The following is a 27,269-nucleotide window of genomic DNA, read 5'->3' on the forward strand; positions in this document are numbered from 1 at the left end:
ATCTCATGTCTTTTTTACCTTAAAGAGAACCTGTACTGAGTAAAAATATTTAAAATAAACACATGAGGTAACTTCAAATGAAAATTACATAGTTACCTCGCCATCAGTTCCTCTCAGAAGCTCACCATTTTCTTCTGACAATAATCCCATCCAGTTCTGACAATATTTTGTCAGATCTGAAATATATCAGTTGCTGTCAGTAAAATATCAGTTGCTGTCAGTTATAGCTGAGAGGAAAACTGATGTACCAGGTAATGTTCATATTTCCCTATGGCTCAAGTGGGCGATGTTACAGTTTAACTGTGTGCTGACCAGAAAGCTGTTATGGGTAATGGCCATTTTCAAAATGGAGGACGGAAAATTCCCTTGATCATAGTGAACAAATAGGACGCGGGACAGGAGAAAGACACTGAGGAGTAGACTACATGGAAGGTATGTATGACTTGTGTATGCCTATTTTGAATTTTATTTTCAGTACAGGTTTTCTTTAAAGAGGAACTGTAGCACAAATAACGTAATGAATAAAATTGCTTATTTTTTACAATGTTCATTCATAGATTATTTAGTCAGTGTTTGCCCAATCTTTTGTAAACTCTTTCCTCCCCCTAATTCACATATTTAGTCCTGCCAGGTGATCTCTGTGCATAGAACTCTCAGAAAACAGCCATTCCGCAGAGGGAGATATTGCTTGCTTGGCAGTTGGAAACAGCCGTTATTTCCCACAATGCAACAAGGTTACAAAGTAAACTGTCAGGACCATAGTCCTAACATCACACTGTGGGGGTGGTTTCACTACTTTATCAGCCATACAGAGCCCCCTGATGATCTATTTGAGGAAAGGTAAAGATTTCTTGTGGGAAAGAGGGGGTATCAGCTACTGATTGGGATGAAGTTCAATGCTGGGTTAAAGTTCCTTTTTTAAAGTGTACCTATAGTGCCCCCTTCCTCACAGATACAGCTCCCTAGTGCTTCCTCCCTGGGAGGGGGGGGGGGGTAGTATTTTCCATTATAGATGTGTAGACCTCCATACAGAGTCCTACAGCCAAACCTACAGACAAGGCAAGATTTATACTTTTTCTGCCCCAAGGCCGAGCATGTTGAAGCTCCCCTTCCAAGTGCAGCAGCCCCCTTCCATTCCATGTGCAGCCCCCTCTTCCATGTGTAACAATCATGTGTTGCAGCCTTTCTCTTCCTTGTACAGCTCCTTTAGGCAGCTTCCCTCTTTCATCTGTTTCTCCCCATGTGCAGCCTTCTCTTATAGGCAGCAAATGGGGAGAAATATGCAGCAACCCCTATTTCATTTCCAGGTGCCGGTTGAGCTGCTTCTGCCCAAGGCCCGGCCTTTGTGGCCTTTCCAGAAATCGGTGCCCTGGATGCCCCCTGGTTACCTATAGCCCAGAGTGATTTCTGTGTTTTTCCCATTACAGGCCTCTGCAATCACAATGATCACAGCAACCCCCACATCCTCATTAGAGTCCTACTGCCTTTTATACTGTATAGGAAAAAATTGTTTTTAGGTAATTAGAAACAGAAAACAAGTGTATGAAAAGCATTTATAAACAATTATAATGAACTCCTACTAAATGTATGTGTTGAAATGTTCTCCCCAACATGGGGCTACTTGGCAATCTCCCACAAAGCGGTGCATGCTGGGATAATGCTGAGGAAGGCTGGTGTAGTTCAGTCATGGATCAGTACCTTGGAGAGCTGCCAGCAGTGTGTGCAGCCAATGCTGTTATGTAAGCAGACTGAGCCAAACATGCCTTTACCTCTCTTTGAAAATAGGTGACTGGAAAACACTATATCATATGACCCCCTCCCTCCCCAACCCCCTCTCCCCAAATTATAAAATAATGATATAGGCTCTAAAAATCTTGTTGTCTTTTTTTCTTTTTTTCAACAGAAAATGAAATGGGCTGTGTTAAAGGGAAACTTCAGCCATTTGGGGACCAGTATTACTTACCTGGGGCTTCTACTGCCCCCCGCAGTTGACCTGTTCCCTGTGCCGATACCAAACAAGCCTCGCAGGACATACTTGCCCACGGGAGCGTGAACGAGAACGCACAGCGGCCGGTGAAAGAGCCAGTCGTCGAAAATGAAACTACGCTGCGTCGGGGAACCCGAGGCTCGTTTAGTACCGATGCGAGCACAGGTCAACTGCAGGGGGGCTGGTAGAAGCCCCAGGTAATTAAAATTGGTCTCCTCCACTTAAGTTTCCCTTTACGTACCACTTCCTGTATTGGGGTTATAGCAGGAGTTAGTTACTGCAATTCTACTCTTTGTGTTGTCATGCGATACCTAATGAAAATCTGTGTGCAGTGTATAGTGGGAATAGATCCCTCTCTGATCAGATTTAGATTAGAGACTTGTTTGCCACATTTGCATACCTATAAAAAATGGTGCACAATAACAATCGCGCCGGAGACTGCTGGTAGTAGAATATCAGTTAAACTACAGATTTTCTACTACTTAATTCCTATAGTCAAATATCAATACTCTTTACCAGTATTTTACTATGATCTAACCTAGCCTTACTCTTACACAGAACCCTCCCTCTACGGATGCCTAACCCTAAGACCCCCAGGTGCTTAACTACCACCCCTTCCCCCGGTGCCTAACCTTAACCATTGTGTTAACTACGCCCCCTGCTCTGTATCTGCATCCTTCTCACAGTTTACAGTCATTGCTGTCCTGTAATCCTGCTCTGTATCTGCATCCTTCCCACAGCTTGCAGTGATCGCTGTCCTGTAATCCTGCTCTGTATCTGCATCCTTCTCACAGTTTTCAGTGATTTCTGTCCTGTAATCCTGCTCTGTATCTGCATCCTTCCCACAGTTTGCAGTGATTTCTGACCTGTAATCCTGCTCTGTATCTGCATCCTTCCCACAGCTTGCAGTGATTGCTGCCCTGTAATCCTAATCTGTATCTGCATCCTTCCCACAGTTTGCAGTCATTGCTGTCCTGTAATCCTGCTCTGTATCTGCATTCTTCCCACAGCTTGCAGTGATCGCTGTCCTGTAATCCTGCTCTGTATCTGCATCCTTCCCACAGCTTGCAGTGATCGCTGTCCTGTAATCCTGCTCTGTATCTGCATCCTTCCCACAGCTTGCAGTCATCGCTGTCCTGCAATCCTGCTCTGTATCTGCATCCTTCCTACAGCTTGCAATCATTGCTGTCCTGTAATCCTGCTCTGTATCCAAGTAGTAAAGAGGTCGGCACCACTCCAAGCATCAAGAAAAACTCTTTTATTGCATCACCATTGTGGCTTAACAATGACAAACGTTGTTTCGGGCGTTGCCCTTTTTCAAATTGCAGCAAATTGGCTGCTGCAATTTGAAAAAGGGCAACGCCCGAAACAACGTTTGTCATTGTTAAGCCACAATGGTGATGCAATAAAAGAGCTTTTCTTGATGCTTGGAGTGGTGCCGACCTCTGCTTTGAGCACCTCGGTGGACGCAGAGGTGAAGGTCGAGGCACACTCATCTTCATTTTGGTGTGGAGCTCCTCCTGACTACAGAGTGTACAATCCTGCTCTGTATCTGCATCCTTCCCACAGCTTGCAGTGATCGCTGTCCTGTAATCCTGCTCTGTATCTGCATCCTTCTCACAGTTTGCAGTGATCGCTGTCCTGTAATCCTGCTCTGTATCTGCATCCTTCCCACAGCTTGCAGTGATTTCTGTCCTGTAATCCTGCTCTGTATCTGCATCCTTCCCACAGCTTGCAGTGATTGCTGCCCTGTAATCCTGCTCTGTATCTGCATCCTTCCCACATCTTGCAGTGATCGCTGCCCTGTAATCCTGCTCTGTATCTGCATCCTTCCTACAGCTTGCAGTGATCGCTGTCCTGTAATCCTGCTCTGTATCAGCATCCTTCCCACAGCTTGCAGTGATCGCTGTCCTGTAATCCTGCTCTGTATCTGCATCCGTCTCACAGTTTGCAGTGGTTGCTGCCCTGTAATCCTGCTCTGTATCTGCATCCTTCCTACATCTTACAGTCATTGCTGTCCTGTAATCCTGCTCTGTATCTGCATCCTTCGCACAGCTTGCAGTGATTGCTGCCCTGTAATCCTGCTCTGTATCTGCATCCTTCCCACAGCTTGCAGTGATTGCTGCCCTGTAATTTTTCTCTGTATCTGCATCCTTTCCACAGTTTGCAGTGATCGCTGTCCTGTAATCCTGCTCTGTATCTGCATCCTTCCCACAGCTTGCAGTGATCGCTGTCTTGTAATCCTGCTCTGTATCTGCATCCTTCCCACAGTTTGCAGTGATCCCTGCCCTGTAATCCTGCTCTGTATCTGCATCCTTCCTACAGCTTGCAGTGATCGCTGCCCTGTAATCCTTCTCTGTATCTGCATCCTTCTCACAGCTTGCAGTCATTGCTGTCCTGTAATCCTGCTCTGTATCTGCATGCTTCCCACAGCTTGCAGTGATCACTGCCCTGTAATCCTGCTCTGTATCTGCATCCTTCTCACAGTTTGCAGTGATCGCTGTCCTGTAATCCTGCTCTGTATCCGCATCCTTCTCACAGTTTGCAGTGATCGCTGTCCTGTAATCCTGCTCTGTATCTGCATCCTTCCCACAGCTTGCAGTGATCGCTGTCTTGTAATCCTGCTCTGTATCTGCATCCTTCCCACAGTTTGCAGTGATCGCTGCCCTGTAATCCTGCTCTGTATCTGCATCCTTCTCACAGCTTGCAGTCATTGCTGTCCTGTTATCCTGCTCTGTATCTGCATCCTTCCTACAGCTTGCAGTGATCGCTGCCCTGTAATCCTTCTCTGTATCTGCATCCTTCTCACAGCTTGCAGTCATTGCTGTCCTGTAATCCTGCTCTGTATCTGCATGCTTCCCACAGCTTGCAGTGATCGCTGCCCTGTAATCCTGCTCTGTATCTGCATCCTTCTCACAGTTTGCAGTGATCGCTGTCCTGTAATCCTGCTCTGTATCTGCATCCTTCCCACAGTTTGCAGTGATCGCTGTCCTGTAATCCTGCTCTGTATCTGCATCCTTCCCACAGCTTGCAGTGATTGCTGTCCTGTAATCCTGCTCTGTATCTGCATCCTTCCCACAGCTTGCAGTGATCGCTGTCCTGTAATCCTGCTCTGTATCTGCATCCTTCTCACAGCTTGCAGTCATTGCTGTCCTGTTATCCTGCTCTGTATCTGCATCCTTCCTACAGCTTGCAGTGATCGCTGCCCTGTAATCCTTCTCTGTATCTGCATCCTTCTCACAGCTTGCTGTGATTGCTGTCCTGTAATCCTGCTCTGTATCTGCATGCTTCCCACAGCTTGCAGTGATCGCTGCCCTGTAATCCTGCTCTGTATCTGCATCCTTCTCACAGTTTGTAGTGATCGCTGTCCTGTAATCCTGCTCTGTATCTGCATCCTTCCCACAGTTTGCAGTGATCGCTGTCCTGTAATCCTGCTCTGTATCTGCATCCTTCCCACAGCTTGCAGTGATTGCTGTCCTGTAATCCTGCTCTGTATCTGCATCCTTCCCACAGCTTGCAGTGATCGCTGTCCTGTAATCCTGCTCTGTATCTGCATCCTTCCCACAGCTTGCAGTGATTGCTGCCCTGTAATCCTGCTCTATATCTGCATCCTTCCCTCAGCCAGCAGTGATCGCTGCCCTGTAATCCTGCTCTGTATCTGCATCCTTCCCACAGCTTGCAGTGATCGCTGTCCTGTAATCCTGCTCTGTATCTGCATCCTTCCCACAGCTTGCAGTGATTGCTGCCCTGTAATCCTGCTCTGTATCTGCATCCTTCCCTCAGCTAGCAGTGATTGCTCTCCTGTAATCCTGCTCTGTATCTGCATCCTTCTCACAGTTTGCAGTGATTGCTGCCCTGTTATCCTGCTCTGTATCTGCATCCTTCCTACAGCTTGCAGTCATTGCTATCCTGTTGTGCTGCTCTGTATCTGCATCCTTCCCACAGCTTGCAGTGATGATCACTGTCCTGTAATCCTGCTCTGTATCTGCATCCTTCTCACAGTTTGCAGTGATTGCTGTCCTGTAATCCTGCTCTGTATCCGCATCCTTCCCACAGCTTGCAGTCATTGCAGACCTGATGTAGATTGTGAGATTGTGAAGAGCAGAGAGAGAATAGGCTTACCACAGAAATTCTGCCCTCAATAACAGCTTATCTTGCTGCACAGTATTCATGTCTACAGGGGATTCATTCATCATCACCACCACCCATGTGCTCTGTAACAAGGGAAGCTATGCCTTCTTATGTCTTTTATTATTGTAAAGAAGATGTAAAAAAGCTTATATTTCCATAACACATACATACATACATACATACGTCTTACAACAGTATCTTAGCAGATCATGCTGTGAGTTCCTGTAAAGTAAATCATTCTCTTATGTTTTACTATCGTTATCTAACCATGCAATCTCGTGTTTATGAGAAACAAGTGGAACATCTCAGGGATGAGGCCACCCAGAAGTTATATTTTGGTACTGGATGGACACAGGGAGAGTTTATGTCATGATACTCTGGTCACCTCCCCCCCCCCCCCCCCCCCCCAATGCTGTGAGAATATTCCGGCAGCTGTTGCTGTGGGGAGAACATTATTTATTCCTTTTATGTTACATATATGAACAGTTTCTCTTCTCCTGCTACATTCTTCTCATTATAACATAACTGAAACACTAACTAGTAAGAGTTTGACTGATGAAACTTGGTAAATTGTACAGATTTTGGTCCATAGTTGTGCCTTTAGGCATCATTCTTGCGCACGTTAAAAAATAGGTATACTGAGTGGGCAAAAAAATAGAGATACCTTCTAATAATGAGTTGGTCCACCTTTAGCTCTGATCACAGCCGATATTCTTCTTGGCATGGACTCCACAAGATGTTAATACTGTGTCTGAGGAATGTTGGCCCATGCTGACATAATGGCATCTTTATGTTGGGTCAGATTGGTTGTAGGCGTTTCCAAGCTTTAAAGTGTTCTTTTAACTTTGTCCCACAAATGCTTGATAGGATTGAGGTCAGGGGACTGAGCTGGCCATGGAAGCAGGTTAAACTTTGATTGATGTTCCTCAAACCAATTTGAGACCGATCGAGCATGGTGACAAGGGCCCACACAACAGGCATATTTTCCTTTTTTTCTGTGATACCAAAGTCACTCTTGATGGTCTCCTACTGCTAAAGCCCATCCTTTGATAAGTCCGTCTTGTTGTGCACAGGGATATGCTTTGTGATGCACCTGCATTGAATTCAGCTGCAATTTGTTGTGTTGTTGTCCTTCTGTTGCTGAGGACTATTCGTGCTACTCGCCTTTCACCTCCCCCGTTCACCAGCCTTTTTCGACTAGAATAGTCCTTATTGCTTGAAGTTTTTTTTTTTTTCTTAACTGCCACCCTATAAACACCCGAGAGACTGTTGGGCTAGAAAATCCTAAAAAAGTCGTAATTTCAGAGATGCCAGCACCAGCTCTTCTTGCACCGACGATCATCTCTTGTTCATACTCACTTAAAGGGACTCCGAGCAGTACAGAAACTATGGATAGATGCATACCATTTTGAAGCTCTATTTCTCCTCTTTCCAATGACACATAAACCGATCGCGAAAATAGCGAAAACTAAAAGGCGTAGGGCGGCGGTTTATATATTGTTGGAAAGAGGAGAAAGAGAGCTTCAAAATGGTATGCATCTTTCCATAGTTTCTGCACTGCTCGGAGTCCCTTTAAATCTTTTGTCTGACCCATTTTGACATTAACTTGTGTGATAACTACGTTGTCTGAAGCTGAGCGTTTCTTATATAACCAACTCTGCATTGTTATGTCACTCTACGTCACCATTGTCTGGTTCACTTTCTAATAAGGGGTGTCTCTAATTTTTTGGACACTCAGTGTACAACAGTACTACCTTCTGTGTCAAATGATCGTGTGCTCACCACAAACACCATGAAGCATTGTAATAGACTTGTATTGGAGGAGTTAGCCAACAACAACTGTGCATGAGGCGTTGGTGCTTGTTGTGCCACTGATGGGTGTAGACATTTGTAAAGTGCTTGTCACACTCCTGCACTGTAGTGCACAATCTGTAAGTGCAGTTGTAACGATCGGTGAAGCACAGAGAGGATCTGATTACCGGTGATCTGCAGTATCACTGGGAATACAGATGTATACCAGATTATAAGTGATCTGCAGTATCACTGATAATCCGATATACTAGCTAACTTCTGTTCACCTGAGTAGAGTGTAGTGTTTGGTGTAACAGTAACACTTTGAGGACTAAGCCTCAGCACAGTAAGGTATACTGCACGGATTCCTTCCGAAGACCTGGACTCTCCAAGACGGGAGGAGTCAGGCTGCGAGTAGGAAGGATTGTCTAAAAGTAACACTCTGGAGGAAGTGTCACTGATAGAACGGGGAACCGCCTCCAACAGTGAGGTCGGTTCTCGAGGTCGGACAAGCCAGGTCGTACACACACGGACCGATAAAGTACAATATCAAGAGGCAAAGGCGGAGTCAGGTACAGGCAGGGTTCGGCAACAGGGTATCAGAAATATCGAGGTACAAGATCAGTAGGCAGAAGCAGAGTCTAAGGACGAGCCGGGGTTCGGCAACAGAGTATCAGAAATATCGTGGTACAAGATCAGAGTTCAGGAGGATAGTCAGGCAGGCAAAAGGTCAAAACAGATAATCACAATCAAACTAGTACTTTAAGCTATCAACAGAAACTAGCTAAGTGTAGGATTACAGCTCCAGCTGGTCCCGGCACACTTGCGGATCTGACTACGGATCTGGGTGCTCCCACTTATGTGATCGCAACGCCAGACAACCAGCAACTGAATAAGCAGCAGAATATATAGTTGCTGGACTCTGCTGCCCCGCCCGAACCATTCAGCCAATCATGAGTCCTGCAGGAATCAGCTGACCTTCCTGATCAGCTGACACTTCCTCTGCAGGTATAAAGGTCCTGAATTCAGGCCCGCGCGAGCATAGCTCTCCATCTGCCTAGGTGCACTAACAGACCCAGCCACACCAAGCACATGCTGCTGCATGCAAACAGCCGCTTTGCTGTCAGGACATGCGGCGGCTTTTCCGTGTTCCACCACACCACCAGACGCATGCAAACCGCCGCGTAGGACGCGGAGTCAGCCGCCTAGCTCTTGGCACACGCGGCGGCTTTTCCGCGTTTCCTCACAGTACCGATGGAGTGGACTCCGGACAACTCCTACCAGGTTTCTCGGGATGTAAAGCGTGAAACTCTTTCCTTAATTCGTCCGCATGCATGCGGTTCCCAGGTACCCATTGTCTCTCCTCAATGCCATACCCTTTCCAATGCACCAGATATTGTACTGAGTTCTGTACAATGCGCGAATCTAAGATTTTCTCTACCTCATACTCGGGTTGGTCCTCCACCATCACAGGAGGAGTAGGACCCACATGAACCGCAGGTTTGAGTAGGGACACGTGAAACGACCTTACGCCCCGCATGCTGGCAGGAAGATCAATGGCATAAGTGACGTTGTTGATCTTCTTGGTCACAGAAAATGGACCCACAAACCTGGGGCCCAGTTTAGCAGATGGCTGCTTCAGGGTCAAGTGACGTGTGGACACCCAGACTAAATCCCCTGGCTGAAACTTCCATTCCATGGAACGTCTCTTGTCCGCTTGACCCTTTTGACTTTGGAACGCTTTCTGCAAATTCTCTCTAACAATTCCCCAATTGCCCCTGAGTGACTTCTGCCAATCCTCCAGTGCGGGAAACGGAGAAGAGGCAACTGGCAGCGGGGAGAACTTGGGCGACCTCCCTGTCACAATCTGGAATGGAGAAAAAACAGAAGAAGAACTCTTCAAATTATTCTGTGCGAATTCTGCAAAAGCCAGAAACTTTACCCAATCATTCTGTGTCTCCGCAACGTAACATCTTAAGAACTGTTCTAAAGACTGATTAATTCGTTCGGTCTGCCCATTGGTCTGTGGGTGGTAGCCTGACGAGAAAGACGGCTTCATGCCCATTTGGTGGCAAAATGCCCTCCAGAATTTAGAGATGAATTGGACTCCCCCATCGGACACAATGTTTTCCGGAATGCCGTGCAGCCGGAAAATGTGGACGATAAATAGGTCAGCCAATTCCTGGGCCGAGGGGAGTCCTTTCAAGGGCACGAAATGGGCCATTTTGCTGAAGCGGTCGACTACCACCCAAATGACCGACATGCCTTCAGACCTGGGGAGTTCACCCACAAAATCCATGGACAAGTGGGTCCATGGTTCACTCGGGGCGGGCAAAGGCTGCAAGGTACCGACAGGTGCCTGCCGGGAGGGTTTACTCTTGGCACATACCGCACACTCCCTGACATACTCCTTGCAGTCTGTTGCCATAGAAGGCCACCAAGCACACCTGGCGATCAGATCCTGCATTCTGGCAGCACCAGGGTGACCAGCATTCTTATGGGCGTGAAACATTTGTAGGACCTGTAGACGAAAAGGTAGTGGGATAAACAAAACCCCCTCTGGTTTTCCCTCAGGGACATCCTGCTGAAAGGGACCCAAAGCTTTTGTCCAATCCTCCCAGGTCTCTGTGGCTGCTAATACCAGCCTTTGCGGGATGATGGACTCAGGAGCGGGGGGCTGTGCTGTCTCTAATTCGAAACATCTGGACAGGGCATCTGCCTTGATGTTTTTGCTGCCTGGAGTGTACGTGATAATAAATCTGAATCTCGTAAAAAATAACGACCATCGGGCCTGTCGGGGACTTAGTCTCTTAGCCCCCTCGATGTATTCCAAATTTTTGTGATCAGTATAAACCGTGATCGTGTGCTCTACCCCCTCCAACCAGTGGCGCCATTCTTCAAATGCCAATTTAATGGCCAGAAGTTCCCGGGGGCCTATGTCGTAGTTTTTCTCTGCCGGAAAAAACCTACGGGAAAAATAAGCGCATGGATGCAATCTGCCTTGTAACCCTGACCGCTGAGACAGCACCGCCCCTACCCCAACCTCCGAAGCGTCAACCTCCACAATAAAGGGAAAGGACGTGTCTACATGTCTTAAAATAGGCGCTGAGCAAAACAGTTTTTTCAAGTGCGAAAAGGCTGCCACAGCCTCAGGAGACCAGTGGGTGGTATCTGCCCCCTTTTTTGTGAGACTGGTGAGAGGGGCAATTATCGTGGAGTACCCCTTTATGAACCTCCTATAGTAGTTCGCAAAACCTAAAAATCTCTGCAGGGGCTTCAACCCCACTGGCTGTGGCCATTCCAGGACAGCTGTGACCTTGGCAGGATCCATTGACAAGCCTGAGGTGGAAATCACATACCCTAGAAATGTGACAGTGGTCACCTCGAAAATACATTTCTCCACCTTGGCATACAGCATATTTTGCCTCAATTTGTCCAACACGAATTTAACGTGGACCCTGTGCTCGGAGAGGTTGTTGGAATAGATCAGTATATCGCCAAGGTATACGAGCACAAATTACCCAACACCTCCCTGAATACCTCGTTGATTAATTCTTGGAAGACGGCTGGCGCATTGCACAACCCGAAGGGCATCACTAAGTACTCGTAATGCCCGTCGGGAGTGTTGAAGGCCGTCTTCCATTCATCGCCCTTTCTAATGCGGATCAGGTTGTATGCACCCCTCAGATCTAATTTTGAAAAGATCTTGGCGTTCGTGACCTGCGTAAATAAATCGTCTATCAATGGTAACGGATATCGATTCTTCACCGTGATTTTATTCAGGCCACGGTAGTCGATGCAAGGTCGAAGCCCTCCGTCTTTCTTCTTAGCAAAAAAGAAACCGGCCCCTGCAGGCGACCAGGAGGGGCGAATGAACCCTTTGGCTAAATTGTCACGAATGTACTCCTGCATCGCTATTTTCTCTGGTCCAGACAAATTATACAGGTGACCCCTAGGGGGCATACAACCGGCACGGAGATAGAAAGGGCGATGAGGAGGTAACTTGTCAGCAGCCTTGGGACAGAATACATCCGAGAACTCGGAGTATTGCTCGGGAACACCTTCCACATGAAACTTGGTCTGACCTAAAGTCACCTTCCCTAGACACTGTTGGGAACAGAAGTCTGACCAACTAGTTAATTGTCCAGCAGCCCAATTAATCTGTGGCGAATGGAGCTGCAGCCAGGCGTCTAGTGAAAAATGGCGCCGGCCAAAAAATGGCGCCACCTTCTGCCCGATATATGTTTAAAACGATATTTATCGTTTCAAAGGTTAAAATAGTGCAGAACGAAATTTATCGTTTTAAAACTGTTTTTTTTTTTTTTTTTTTTTTTTGTCCTGCCTGAACGGTATTTATCGTTTTAACCCCTGCTTTGCTGCCGTTTTGAAAATATCTGCCCGCCGGCTTTAATGTTTAATAGCAAAGCCCCCTTAAAAGCTAAAAACACCAAATTTGCAGGGAATGTTAAGAAGAAAATTGTGAACAAGAGGAAAAATTTTTTTTTCAAAAAGACCTTATAGTTTTTGAGAAAATCGATGTTAAAGTTTCAAAGGAAAAATGTAAACATTTAAAAACCCGCCGACTTTAACGGTTAATAGCAAAGCCTGCTTAAAGTTTAGGAACACCAAATTCCCAGGGTATATTAAGGGGATCAGTGGGAATAAGAGGAAAAAATTTTTTTTCAAAAAGACCTTATAGTTTTTGAGAAAATCGATTTTTAAGTTTCAAGGGCGAAAATGTCTTTTAAATGCGGAAAATGTCAGTTTTTTTTGCACAGGTAACAATAGTGTATTATTTTCATAGATTCCCCCAAGTGGGAAGAGTTTTACTTACTTCGTTCTGAGTGTGGGAAATATAAAAAAAAAACGACGTGGGGTCCCCCCTCCCAGACCTCTTTAACCCCTTGTCCCCCATGCAGGCTGGGATAGCCAGAATGCGGAGCACCGGCCGCGTGGGGCTCCGCACCCTGACTATACCAGCCCGCATGGTCCATGGATTGGGGGGTCTCGGAAGGGGAGGGGCAGCCAAGCTTTCCCCTCCCCCTCCGAGCCCTTGTCCAATCCAAGGACAAAGGGCTCTTCTCCACCTCCGATGGGCGGTGGAGGTGGAGGCCGCGATTTCCTGGGGGGGAGGTTCATGGTGGAATCTGGGAGTCCCCTTTAAAAAGGGGTCCCCCAGATGCCCACCCCCCCTCCCAGGAGAAATGAGTATAGAGGTACTTGTACCCCTTACCCATTTCCTTTAAGAGTTAAAAGTAAATAAACACACAGACACTTTGAAAAAGTATTTTAATTGAACAAAAAACATAACCACGAAAAAAGTCCTTTAATATTCTTAATTAACCATTAATACTTACCTGTCCCTTTAAATAAATGATCCCTCGCAATATCCTCGGAAATGTTCTATCAGTTACAATGTAACAAAGTTATTACAATGTAACAACTTTGTTACATTGTAACTACGCCGCACCCGACGTCACTCGCCGCCACCGCCGCGTCTGCGCTGACCCGACAGAGCTCTGAGCTATATAGCTCAGAGCTCTGTAAGCATCTTTGTATTTGGGCTCCAAGGAGCCCCATTGGTCCTTAGCAGACCAATGGGGTTCCTTTAAATCAGAAGGAACCCCATTGGTCTGCTAAGGACCAATGGGGCTCCTTGGAGCCCAAATACAAAGATGCTTACAGAGCTCTGAGCTATATAGCTCAGAGCTCTGTCGGGTCCGTGCGGGACGCTAAGTCCCCGCCCTCTCCCGCTGTCCACCCCGCCCACATCTGTCACCCACATGTCACCCACATGTGGGTGACATGTGGGTGACATGTGGAAGAGGCGGGGAGGACAGCGGGAGGCGGCGGGGACTTAGCGTCCCGCACGCACCCGACAGAGCTCTGAGCTATATAGCTCAGAGCTCTGTAAGCATCTTTGTATTTGGGCTCCAAGGAGCCCCATTGGTCCTTAGCAGACCAATGGGGTTCCTTCTGATTTAAAGGAACCCCATTGGTCTGCTAAGGACCAATGGGGCTCCTTGGAGCCCAAATACAAAGATGCTTAGAGAGCTCTGAGCTATATTGCTCAGAGCTCTGTCGGGTCAGCGCAGACGCGGCGGTGGCGGCGAGTGACGTCGGGTGCGGCGTAGTTACAATGTAACAAAGTTGTTACATTGTAATAACTTTGTTACATTGTAACTGATAGAACATTTCCGAGGATATTGCGAGGGATCATTTATTTAAAGGGACAGGTAAGTATTAATGGTTAATTAAGAATATTAAAGGACTTTTTTCGTGGTTATGTTTTTTGTTCAATTAAAATACTTTTTCAAAGTGTCTGTGTGTTTATTTACTTTTAACTCTTAAAGGAAATGGGTAAGGGGTACAAGTACCTCTATACTCATTTCTCCTGGGAGGGGGGGTGGGCATCTGGGGACCCCTTTTTAAAGGGGACTCCCAGATTCCACCATGAACCTCCCCCCCAGGAAATCGCGGCCTCCACCTCCACCGCCCATCGGAGGTGGAGAAGAGCCCCTTGTCCTTGGATTGGACAAGGGCTCGGAGGGGGAGGGGAAAGCTTGGCTGCCCCTCCCCTTCCGAGACCCCCCAATCCATGGACCATGCGGGCTGGTATAGTCAGGGTGCGGAGCCCCACGCGGCCGGTGCTCCGCATTCTGGCTATCCCAGCCTGCATGGGAGACAAGGGGTTACAGAGGCTCGGGAGGGGGGACCCCACGTCGTTTTTTTTTTTAATTTATTTCCCACACTCAGAAGATTTAAAAAAAAAATTGATAGCAAATTTAAAAAAAAAAATGACGTGGGGTCCCCCCTCCCGAGCCTCTGTAACCCCTTGTCCCCCATGCAGGCTGGGATAGCCAGAATGCGGAGCCCCGGCCGACTGGGGCTTCGCACCCTGAGCTATACCAGCCCGCATGGTCCATGGTATGGGGGGGCTCCGGGGGGGAGGGGCGGCCAAGCCTCCCCCTCCCCCCCGGAGCCCCTTGTCCAATCCATGGACAAGGGGCTCTTCCCCGCCTCCCTTGCCCCAGGTGGAGGCGGGGGCGACGACTCCCTGGGGGGGGGGTTCATGGTGGCATCTGGGAGTCCCCTTTAAGAAGGGGACCCCCAGATGCCCACCCCCCTCCCAGGAGAAATGAGTATAGGGGTACAAAGCACCCCTTACCCATTTCCACAAAGGGTTAAATGAAATAAAAACGCAACAACGAAAAAAGTCCTTTAATGTTCTAAATTAACCACAAATACTTACCTGTACCTTTAAGAAAAAATCCCACGCCAATCAGGTCCCACGACAGTATCCTCTATCTTGCGATCTTCTGATACATGTTGATTGAAGATCTCCGCCTCCCCGACGCCACACACGCCGCCTCCGCCGCACTGCTCTCAGCTATACTAAGTATAGCTGAGAGTTGCGTCTATGCGTCTATACAGACGCATTAGCGCTGGCTGCAGCTGCCCTCCCTGCCTCCCCCCACCTGTCACCCTCACCCATGCTGGCACCCATGGGTGCATTGGGTGCCAGCATGGGTGAGGGTGACAGGTGGGGGGAGGCAGGGAGGGCAGCTGCAGCCAGCGCTAATGCGTCTATATAGATGCATAGACGCAACTCTCAGCTATACTAAGTATAGCTGAGAACAAAAAGCATCTTTAAATTTTGGCTCCAAGGCTCCCCATTGGTTCCTTATCGACCAATGGGGATCCTCCTGATCCTCATTGGTCTGTTAAGGAACCAATGGGGACCATTGGAGCTAAAATTTAAAGATGCTTTTTGCTCTTAGCTATACTTAGTATAGCTGAGAGCAGTTCGGCGGAGGCGGCGTGTGTGGCGTCGGGGCGGCGGAGATCTTCAATCAAGATGTAACTGAAGGTCGCAAGATGGAGGATACTGTCGTGGGACCTAATTGACGCGGGATTTTTTTCTTAAAGGTACAGGTAAGTATTTCTGGTTAATTTAGAACATTAAAGGACTTTTCTCGTTGTTGTGTTTTTATTTCATTTAACCCTTTATGGAAATGGGTAAGGGGTACTCCTGCACCCCTATACTCATTTCTCCTGGGAGGGGGGCAGGCATCTGGGTTCCCCTTCTTAAAGGGGACTCCCAGATGCCACCATGAACCCCCCCCAGGGAGTCGTCGCCCCCACCTCCTCCTGGGGCACCGGAGGTGGGGAAGAGCCCCTTGTCCATGGATTGGACAAGGGCTCCGGGGGGGAGGGGAAGGCTTGGCCGCCCCTCCCCCCCGAAGCCCCCCCATACCATGGACCATGCGGGCTGGTATAGCTCAGGGTGCGAAGCCCCAGTCGGCCGGGGCTCCGCATTCTGGCTATCCCAGCCTGCATGGGAGACAAGGGGTTACAGAGGCTCGGGAGGGGGGACCCCACGTCATTTTTTTCAAAACTTTTCCCACACTCTGAACATAACCCAAAAAATTTAATTTAAAAAAAAAATAAATACAATTTTTCAATTTTTTTTTTAAAATATTGTTTCCCAGTATCTTTTTAACATATCCTGCAAATTTGGTGTTGCTAGGATTTAAGGGGACTTTGCTATTAACTGCTAAAGTCGGCGGAAAAAGTTTCCACGGAAAAATGTCAGTACGCGATTTAAATAGATACATTCCCTTTGAAGATTTAAACTCGATTTTCTCAAAAACTATAAGGTCTTTTTGAACAATTTTTTTTTCTTCGTGTTCCCACTATTTTTCTTAACATTCCCTACACATTTGGTGTTTCTGGCATTTAAAGGGGCTTTGCTATTAACCGCTAAAGTCGGCGGGCGTTTAATTTTCCCATGGTCAGAAGAAGAATATTCAAAATCGATTTTCTCAAAAACTATAAGGTCTTTTTGAAAAAAAAATTTTTCCTCTTGTTCACAATTTTCTTCTTAACATTCCCTGCAAATTTGGTGTTTTTAGCTTTTAAGGGGGCTTCGCTATTAAACATTAAAGCCGGCGGGCAGATATTTTCCAAACGGCAGCAAAGCAGGGGTTAAAACGATAAATATCGTTCAGGCAGGACAAAAAAAAAGTTTTAAAACGATAAATTTCGTTTTTAAAGCCGGCGCCATTTTTTAGCTGTCAAAAAACGAAAAATAACTAGTGATAATGGTTCTCTATGGGGCGCCGTTTTTTAACTACGATAACTGGCGCCATTTTTAACGGACCCGGCAGCCAGGGCATACCCAAAACAATTGTGGAGGTGGTCATGTGTAATACAAAGAAACTTAGACTTTCGTTATGCAGAACCCCAATAGTGACTTCCACCTCTGGTGTCTGAGACAGCGGACGGTCCCTTTGCAGCGGGGAATCGTCCACAGCAGTAACCTGGATAGGTGGTCTTACTGGGGTGCGGAATGCCCAACTTTTCTGCGAACTCTGAACTCATAAAGTTAGCCGCGGAGCCTGAATCAAGAAAGGCCTCTGTGGCTTCAGATTTGTCCCCCCACGTAATCGTACAAGGAAGGAGTAAACGTCTTTCTTTTAGGGGTGTGAGTTGGGCGCCCAGGGTGTCACCCCTTACAACTCCTAGGCGGTAGCGTTTCCCGGCTTATTTTTATCCGGTTTAATGGGACAGTCTCGTACCCTATGCCCCCCTTCACCACAGTATAGACATAATTGCTCAGACATTCTCCGTCTTCTCTCCACTTGGGTCAACTTATCAACTTAGACCGACCGATCTGCATCGGTTCAGGTGGCGGCAAGACCGGAGACGATGAGACAGCAGGAGATGGAGTTACTAGGGGTGCAGCAGGAGGTGCTGCGTAGGAAGTCACCCTGACACGATGACTGCCCCTAGTTTGTCTCTGATGGCGTAGCCTACGGTCGATTCGAATGGCCGACGAGATGGCCTCATCGACTGTCTTGGGCTCGGGTTGGCTTAACATTAGGTCGGAGACCTCATCCGACAACCCAGACAGGAAGTAGTCTAACAGGGCATAGGTATCAAACCTGGCCGTAACTGATCAACTACGAAATTCGGCCGCATAATCTTCGACTGGACCCCTGCCTTGCTGCAAAAGCTTAAGCTTCCGCTCAGAGGTCACAGCAAGGTTAGGGTCGTCGTAAATCACTGCCATGGCTTTAAAGAATTCCTCTACCGAGGTAAGGGCTAAGTCACTGGCCGGCAAATTGTACGCCCAGGTCTGGGAGTCACCAGTTAGTAAGGTCTTAATAAATATGACCCGTTGGGTCTCAGTTCCCGAGGATCGGGGTCTCAGCTCAAAATATGATAACACTCTACTCTTAAAATTCCGAAAGTCAGACTTGTGGCCGGAAAATTTATCAGGTACGGGCATACGTATGTCATCACTAGGAGAAGTTCGCACCGAATCAACTGACATCTGAAGGGTTCGCACAGAGCCTGATAGGGCATCAATTTAGGCTTTGTGCTGGCCCAGTGCTTGATGGATGCTATCCACCGAAGTGGCAAGCACAGTCAGAGGGTCAGCGCGTGCGTCCATCTGTTTTTTGGTCTGGCGTTCTGTAACGATCGGTGAAGCACAGAGAGGATCTGATTACCGGTGATCTGCAGTATCACTGGGAATACAGATGTATACCAGATTATAAGTGATCTGCAGTATCACCGATAATCCGATATACCAGCTAACCTCTGTTCACCTGAGTAGAGTGTAGTGTTTGGTGTAACAGTAACACTTTGAGGACTAAGCCTCAGCGCAGTAAGGTATACTGCACGGATTCCTTCCGAAGACCTGGACTCTCCAAGACGGGAGGAGTCAGGCTGCGAGTAGGAAGGATTGTCTAAAAGTAACACTCTGGAGGAAGTGTCACTGATAGAATGGGGAACCGCCTCCAACAGTGAGGTCGGTTCTCGAGGTCGGACAAGCCAGGTCGTACACACACGGACCGATAAAGTACAATATCAAGAGGCAAAGGCGGAGTCAGGTACAGGCAGGGTTCGGCAACAGGGTATCAGAAATATCGAGGTACAAGATCAGTAGGCAGAAGCAGAGTCTAAGGACAAGCCGGGGTTCGGCAACAGAGTATCAGAAATATCGAGGTACAAGATCAGAGTTCAGGAGGATAGTCAGGCAGGCAAAAGGTCAAAACAGATAATCACAATCAAACTAGTACTTTAGCTATCAACAGAAACTAGCTAAGTGTAGGATTACAGCTCCAGCTGGTCCCGGCACACTTGCAGATCTGACTACGGATCTGGGTGCTCCCACGTATGTGATCGCAACGCCAGACAACCAGCAACTGAATAAGCAGCAGAATATATAGTTGCTGGACTCTGCTGCCCCGCCCGAACCATTCAGCCAATCATGAGTCCTGCAGGAATCAGCTGACCTTCCTGATCAGCTGACACTTCCTCTGCAGGTATAAAGGTCCTGAATTCAGACCCGCGCGAGCATAGCTCTCCATCTGCCTAGGTGCACTAACAGACCCAGCCACACCAAGCACATGCTGCTGCATGCAAACAGCCGCTTTGCTGTCAGGACATGCGGCGGCTTTTCCGCGTTCCACCACACCACCAGACGCGTGCAAACCGCCGCGTAGGACGCGGAGTCAGCCGCCTAGCTCTTGGCACACGCTCTGCAAACAGTATTGTGAACATAGCCTATAGTGAAAAACATTGTATTGCATATTGCATTGACACTCCAACTCTTCTGTAATTTAATCTTTTTAAAATGACTTTTCTAATCTTTGATTTTGAGACATGTTGAATTATGCTTCCTTGCAGCCATGTGCAGTCCACTGTTTGTGGGGGTATCCACTCCCAGTTTTTATTTTTAATTCCTTATTTCCCTGTGTGGCCAGGGCAGGCCATTGTCCTCACAGCTGTATGGAATTGTATTATGCAAAATAGGAGCCCCCAGCCTTTGCAGAAATGCAGTACAGAGAAAATAGAAAAGAAAACAATGTTTAGAGTAGCCCTACACGACATTGTTGGTTTTTTTTCTTGTTTTTTTTGTTTGTTTGTTTGTTTGTTTTTACAAAAACAGATATTTAATTTAATCCTCCTACAGCAGGCATGTCCAAAGTCCAGCTCACCAAGCCTTTTCTGGTGGCCTCCGAAGTAGTAGTTAATTCCTGCAGGCCGGAGCTCTCATGCCACATACAGGGGCCACCTTGTATCGTCACCCTGCCTCTCCCTTTGCTCACCTGTAGGTTATCAGCCACCAATTAGCAGCTGCCACTGTGCCAGTAACAGCCACTGATTAGCAGCTGCCACTGTGCCAGTAGCACTATGCTTGCATACTGAAAGGGACATGTTAACTGCACACCTTATATGGGTTCTTTCCTGTGGAAATATTTTATTTGACAAAATGTCACAGGCATAGTGTACCTAACGGCTATCAACAAAAATTGTTTTTCGTTTCGCTAGTTTGGCCCCCTTGCTCTCTCAAGAACAGTGATATGGCCCTTGGCCTAAAAAGTTTGGGCACCCCTGTCATAGAGATAATGATAGCCTCAGCTGATAGCATGATTGGAAGCCTGTGACGTGTTATATCTGTTTGGCTTGTCTGAGCTGCATACATTCCCCTGTAGAGATGGGAGGAGGAGGAAGCTGTTGGGACAGAGCAATCAACTGAAAAATGTTGCCATGTTTTGATGCAGAAGACTGGGAATTTCTGTAAAGATATTAGACTGTTGGCTGAAAACAATCATGAACAGGCAGCAAACATTTTTAGAAAGTTACCCGTACAAGCAACCTTTCTTTCTGTTATGACAGGTTCCCTTTAACAACCCGTCCGTTAATCCCAGTTTTAAACATTTACAGGTTTGATCTAGCTTGGAGCAGCTGTAAAGTGTATAGGAATTGAATGTTGTTCACAGAATGCAGTCATTAGGTTTAATATTGATCTTATTGTGTTGTTCATCATATTCAAAATGGACTCCATGATTAACCCATCGTGTTTGTTCTTGACAGGTCAGAAAATCCTTCACCACAGAAGCGATGTCTTAGAAACTGTAGTCCTTATTAACCCCACGGATGAAGCCGTCAGTACAGAAGTAAGTTGTTATAGTTTCAAGCATTGTTATAAGGCAGGGCCAGGGACCATGAGGTGGAGATGTTGTTTTAAAGAAGGGGAGCAATCAAAGATCTCACAGGGAGCAACATGTAGTACTCTGTGTGCACTGCAAAGAAATGTGGGGGTGTGGTCAAACTGAGGCATGGATAAGGGTATGTTCAGTAAGAAAGTGGCCACTCAATACTTCTCGTGCCCCTGTGTGCCCATTATACTCTCCCAACTACTTTCTTGTGCCCCAGTGCTGCCATTATACTCCTTGTATGTTTGCTTGAATCCATTGTGCAGCCATTACATCCCCTCCCTTCACTGCTCCTTGTGACCCAGTGTGCCAATTTTACCCACCAGATTATTCAATGTGTCCCTGTGTAGCCATTATCTCTCAGCTTCCCACCAGATTCCTTGCTCCCTATTGTTCCCTCATTGCTCCCACTCCTCCCACTGTGGCCAACATGTCCCCTTTTTCACTAGCACAGAGGGGCACTTGTCATGTTCGGGTCCATGCTTAAAAAATGTTTGCTTATTATATTAGAATCCTGCAGCAAAATTAGTGTGATGGTTTTATTTGTTTGTAAGCTGCTTGATTAGCTGATATCAAATAAACTAAACCACTCAAAGTATTTTGTCAGAAGTTCCTTAAAGTGATCTAAAATTCAGGATTTCTTCTCTGCTCAGAACATCATTCAAACAATTAAACACAACACTTTGTTCTGCAGTGGAAAGCTCCTTCAGCTTATGATCCGCATCTGAAGAGGAGATAACATTATCTTTTGTTTACATTCCTCTGTTGCTACAATTAGTTACAGCCAGCCACGTGCTGAAACGGAACTGCTCGGAGCTGACAAGCAGAGACTTATGAGAAATTATCACTAGATAGCTGATGTACTTATATATTCAAATCTATGAATAAAATGCAATGGCAGCTTTCAGAGCAGATAAACTGTACTTTGGGAACTTGTAATTTGTAAACAGACAATATTACTTGTGCACAAAAGCAATTATGGTAACTGGGTAATAAAAAGTAGGAAGTGTTTTTTCCTACTTTTTATTACCCAGTCAGTCATTTTTTTTGAATGCTACGTCAGAGTTTTATTCCACTTTAATAAGCCACTTCCGGTTGTACAGACTTCATTGCTGTAGATTGAAATCTTCTAGAGAATTCAATTCAGTCTGTACCTGACAACTTGCAATCTGACTAGCACACAATAACATTTGTGAAGTGTTTTTTTTTTTCATGGGGGGACTCAAAAGTGCTTAGATATGTCTCACATCAATAGATAATTACAGGGTGGACTGTGTTACAGAGGAAATTGTCAAGTGTCCGTAAGTGCCAGACTAAACAGCTGGCTTTTTAGTTTGTATAAGGGTGGCCACTAACCATCCAATTTCTAGCGAAAAATCGTTCGAGCGATCAGAAATTCTGATCGGATTGGTTGTAAATAATCTCCATTGGTGGACACAATCGATTATGAACGAGTGAAAAAAATGTCGTCCGAATGAATTTTCGTCGAACCAAAATTTGGATTTTCTTGTTGGTTGTGATAGATCGGAAGCAAAGATTGGTTCGTTAATGGTGTAGTGAACGATGCATTACAATATTTCACTTCCGATTAGAATTTCTGATCGCTCAAACGATTTTTCGATACAAATTGGACAGTTAGTGGCCAGCTTAAGAGCCGCATGACAGAAGGCTGTGGTTTCAAAGGTTTTGAGGTGGACTGTTGGGATGGCCAAGTTATTAGATCCTTTTGATCTAAGATTGTGGTAGGTGTGATGCAGTTGCAACAAGTCCTTCAGGTATCCAGGGCCCAAATTGTGTAAAGATTTGAATGTTAATAGACCGATCTTGAAGAGTATTTTATGTGTAACCAGTGGAGAAAGGTAAGAATTGGTGCTACGTGGCAAAGGCGTGGTTGGCTTGTTAAGAGCCTTGCAGCGGCATCCTGTACTAATTGCAGGCGGTGCAGGTCTTAATTTGGAAGGCCGGTATAGAGGTCATTGCTATAGTCCAGCTGTGATGTAAGAAGGCATGAAATAGAGTTGGAAGATCCACTGGTTATATGAGGTGCTTACCATAATTTTTTCAATGTTCCTAAGGTGAGAAAAAAATATATCACAACAGCTGAGATTTGACTCCTAAATTTCCCATCAATCAGTACGCCCAAGCTGCTCACAAAGTCAGAGCTCTTCAGGTCTAAACTCCCCATCCTTAGGGGTGCTAATTGAGTCTGGAGCTGATTGTCACTGAGCGCTGACCTTCGATGACAAGAACCTCAGTTGTGCAGCATTTAGTTTTAGCCAGTTATCGTTTGTCCACTCCTGAAGCTCAGCTAAGCTGTTTCTGTTTTTGTTTTTTTTAGTTTAAGGTCTGTCATGCCAGGTTTGAATGATAAGTAAAGCTGGTTGTCATCAGTTGTGTTCGTATTCGAATTAGACATATCAAATTCAGAACACCCGAATACTCCCAAACACCACACTTCAGCAGTAACTTAGTACCAAACAAGTGGACTGAATCAGGGGTAGTTTACTTACTTGCAGTTCACAGCGTGTTTCATGTTACTCTGATGCTTCCTCCTTTCACAACCGAAAAACAAACTAGTTCCATTGGCCAGGAAATTGGAACCAACGCTGTTATCAATTAAGGTAAAAAACCCTATTGGCACAAGTTAAAATGTAACCTTTAATGAGCCTTTAACCACTTGAGGACCCACCCTTTACCCCCCCTTAAGGACCAGCGCTGTTTCAGCTGATCTGTGCTGGGTGGGCTCTGCAGCCCCCAGCACAGATCAGCGTGCAGGCAGAGCGACCAGATCGCCCCCCTTTTTTCCCCACTAGGGGGATGATGTGCTGGGGGGGTCTGATCGCTCCTGCCTGCCGGGTGTTGCGGGGGGGGGCACCTCAAAGCCCCCCTCCGCGGCGAAATCCTCCCCCTCCCTCTCCTACCTGGCCCCCCCTGGAGATCCGGGCTGCACAGGACGCTATCCGTCCTGTGCAGCCAGTGACAGGCTGTCTCCTGTCACATGGCGGCGATCCCCGGCCGCTGATTGGCCGGGGATCGCCGATCTGCCTTACGGCGCTGCTGTGCAGCAGCGCCGTACAATGTAAACAAAGCGGATTATTTCCGCTTGTGTTTACATTTAGCCTGCGAGCCGCCATCGGCGGCCCGCAGGCTATTCACGGAGCCCCCCGCCGTGAATTGACAGGAAGCAGCCGCTCGCACGAGCGGCTGCTTCCTGATTAATCAGCCTGCAGCTGGCGACGCAATACTGCGTCGCTGGTCCTGCAGCTGCCACTTTGCCGACGCACGGTATAAGCGTGCGGCCGGCAAGTGGTTAAAGGACAACCGAAGTGACATGTGACATGATGAGATAGACATGTGCATGTACAGTGCCAAGCACACAAATGACTATGCTGTGTTCATTTTTTTCTTTCTCTGCTTGAAAGAGTTAAAAATCAGGTATGCAAGTAACAGTTTCTGTCCAGGTCGGGACTGGGTCAGACTATAGCTTAACCCTCCCTGATAAGGAATTGCAGCCATAAACCACTTTCCTAGCAGAAAATGGCTTCTGAGAGCAGGAAAAAGATAAAAAGGGTCAATAGTTCATAGATTTAAGCTCTGGCATACTTCAATGCAAGTGCCATTGAGCAGAGACAATGAAAGAGTAAAAACTTAAAAAGTAAATTTAAAAATAAAATAACACTGTGGAATGTCTAAAAAAGTCATTTTTAGAAGGAGGATAGATACAATTGTTTATCTCATCAGTTTTTTTTTTCATCTCGCATTTCATTTAAAATTGGGCATAATAGGACAACATAGAAAAGGCAATTTGCATATTATTGAGTTAATCTAATGGATTTTACTCTTGGAAAAATGTACATTTTAAATCCACGTACATAAAACAGCTACGTATCACTTTTGCTTAATTTCCTTGTGATGAGATTTTTTTTTTTTTATTATTTATTTATTTATTTATTTTTTACAATCATGCTTTTTATTAGGTCAGCGTAGTATACATACAGTAATCTGCAAAATTACAACAATACAAAACAACCGCTCCAACATTCTAATTAACAACACAAGAAAGATTTACATCCAAGCATCTTGCCACAGAACTTTCCCAAATCTCTCTCACCCTGTTCATTCTCCTCCACCCCTCCCCCCAACCACCTCCACCAGAGGAGATTACAAACGGAGCGAATGAACTATCTCCACAATCCCCTTTACAACAGGCCTACATATCCTCCCATCTCCAGGAGAGCGGTAGATATAATGCTGCAGAATTACACAGACCCTTATTTTTATAGCAAGTAGAATTATAATTATAATCCCCCCACAAAAAAAAAGAAAGAAAATAAATAAATAAATGAAAAGAAAAGAAGGGAGTGAAAGCAAGGGAAATACTCAACACAGAGGTCCTCTCAGTTCGGTGCTTAGTACCCCACCGGGTTACATCTCGGTCACCCCCCGCTGCAGCTAGTCACCGAGAAAGGTCTCATCCCCAAGCCGATCTCTAAAGTCCAACCAGGTTGCCCATTGGCTATGGAATTTAGCCATCTGATTCTGTGCCGATAGGACAAGTTCTTCCATCCTCATTGTATTGTTGATGGCCTCAGCTAGATCTGCTGCCCCCAGTTTAGCATCGACTCTCCAGTTTTTGGCTATCAAAAATTTGACAGAGGACAGCAAATGCCCCAGAATTGACCCCTATGCAGACTTTATTGACCCAGGAATCATGGACAGTAGTGCAATTTCCGGGATACAGGCTATTTGACATGAATTAATTTCTTCATACCACTCAAATGCGAGCCTCCATAAATGGGGAATACCGACACAACCCCCGGTTCTTTCCCACATCTCCAACAGATATCCAATATACCCTCCCGCCATCTCGAGACCTGTACTTGTGATGAGATTTAAGCTCATATGCAGCCTGCCAACAAGTGTTTTTTGTTTTTCTGAAATGTCTTTGACTTTGCTTGTGTGGCCAGTTTCGTTCAAACCATCAGCCTGAAACATTAGGGGCTTGATTCACTAAAGGGTGCTAACATAGTTAGCACACCTAAAAGCTTTGCACATGCAAACTAGGGTGCTAAGTAGTTTGCACGGGCAAAGCTGTTACTGATCGCGCGCTATTTGGTGCTCCTGAAACGTTGCACCGGTGCTCGCGAAATGTCGCACTTATCAGAATGTTTTGCACGCGGACGGTGCACAAACTTTTGCGCGCATATTAGCGCGTGCAAAGGCACATTGCACTTGCTAAGGGGCTTTTCACTGGCGAGCTAACATTTAGCACCCTTTAGTGAATCAAGCCCAAGATATCTTATCTAATGTTTCAGGCTAATGGTAACTATGTACAAGCACATGGCACTATAAAATAATGATAGTTTTTCCAATATAGTTTAATGGACAATCCTAATTATCTGTAGAAGTTTCCCTTAAGGCAGCCATAGACTGATTGATTTTCCCCAGCAGATTCGATCACATTGGCCAGATCTGCCAGAGAGTGATGCCCTAACTTTGCCATCCAATTGTAATTTTGCCTGATTTGAGGGTGAAATCGATGGAAATTATCAATAGTACTGGTCAGAAGTTCTCATTCGAAAGGTAGCTGGGATGCAGCGATACATTGACAGCCTTCCACTGGAGCAAAACAGGGCATTTGACCAGGGCCCCAGGAGCCATCTGACGCCCCCTCCCCTCCCCCGGGGCCCCTGCGGAGTACTTGTGGCAGCAGAGCATACTCACCTGGCCAGTGCTATGAATTGGAGGAAACCTGGGGGGCCCGTGAAGCCGGCTGTGGGGCCCTGGGGCGACAATACTATCTGTAGCAGTAGCGTCAGTTCCATATATTTTTTATGGATTTTAAGCTGAAATCTGTTAAAAATGTAAGTGCAGTGTGTGGCAGGAATAGATTCCTCTCTAATCAAATTTCAGTTTGATTGGTCACCTCGGAAGGCCATCTGTTAATATATGGCCAACCCTATGCACATTGCATAACTCCCTTGCTACTATGCGAGCACGATGCAGTTAACGCACAACTTGCACGATATAATGTAAACATGTATTATTGTCTGAAGAGGGACATGTTAAGGCCGTGTTTCTAGGCTTGGAGCGTGAGGCACAAGCTGTGGGAGAGAGTTCTAAAGAAAAGATTACATTCGTGAGAAGTCCTGGATGGGAGAGAATGTGAGTAAGTGATCAGACTAGAGGACAGTAGGGTTCCATGGGAGGAGACAACATACAAGCATGGTCTGCTGAGAGAGATTAACCCTTCGTGGTCAGCATTACAGCTTTGAAGAATCTCTTGATATATCCCTGTCTAGTTTTTTGCAGATTTGATGTCTAAGCTCTTCTCGATTGTTATACCC

At 46.4% G+C, this 27,269-nt stretch overlaps 1 protein-coding gene across 1 annotated transcript in view; it reads left to right on the forward strand.

The window, feature by feature from the left end:
• The window catches only part of MAP1B (microtubule associated protein 1B), a 133,741-nt gene that overhangs the window by 76,590 nt on the left and 29,882 nt on the right, over positions 1-27,269 (forward strand). Inside the window, exon 3 of the mRNA XM_068248227.1 lies at positions 20,801-20,883. Coding sequence (XP_068104328.1) covers positions 20,801-20,883 — 83 coding nt within the window. The remainder of the gene's footprint in view (positions 1-20,800; positions 20,884-27,269) is intronic.

This window comes from Hyperolius riggenbachi, chromosome 1 (genome assembly GCF_040937935.1).
Source record: "Hyperolius riggenbachi isolate aHypRig1 chromosome 1, aHypRig1.pri, whole genome shotgun sequence".
NCBI lineage: Eukaryota > Metazoa > Chordata > Amphibia > Anura > Hyperoliidae > Hyperolius > Hyperolius riggenbachi.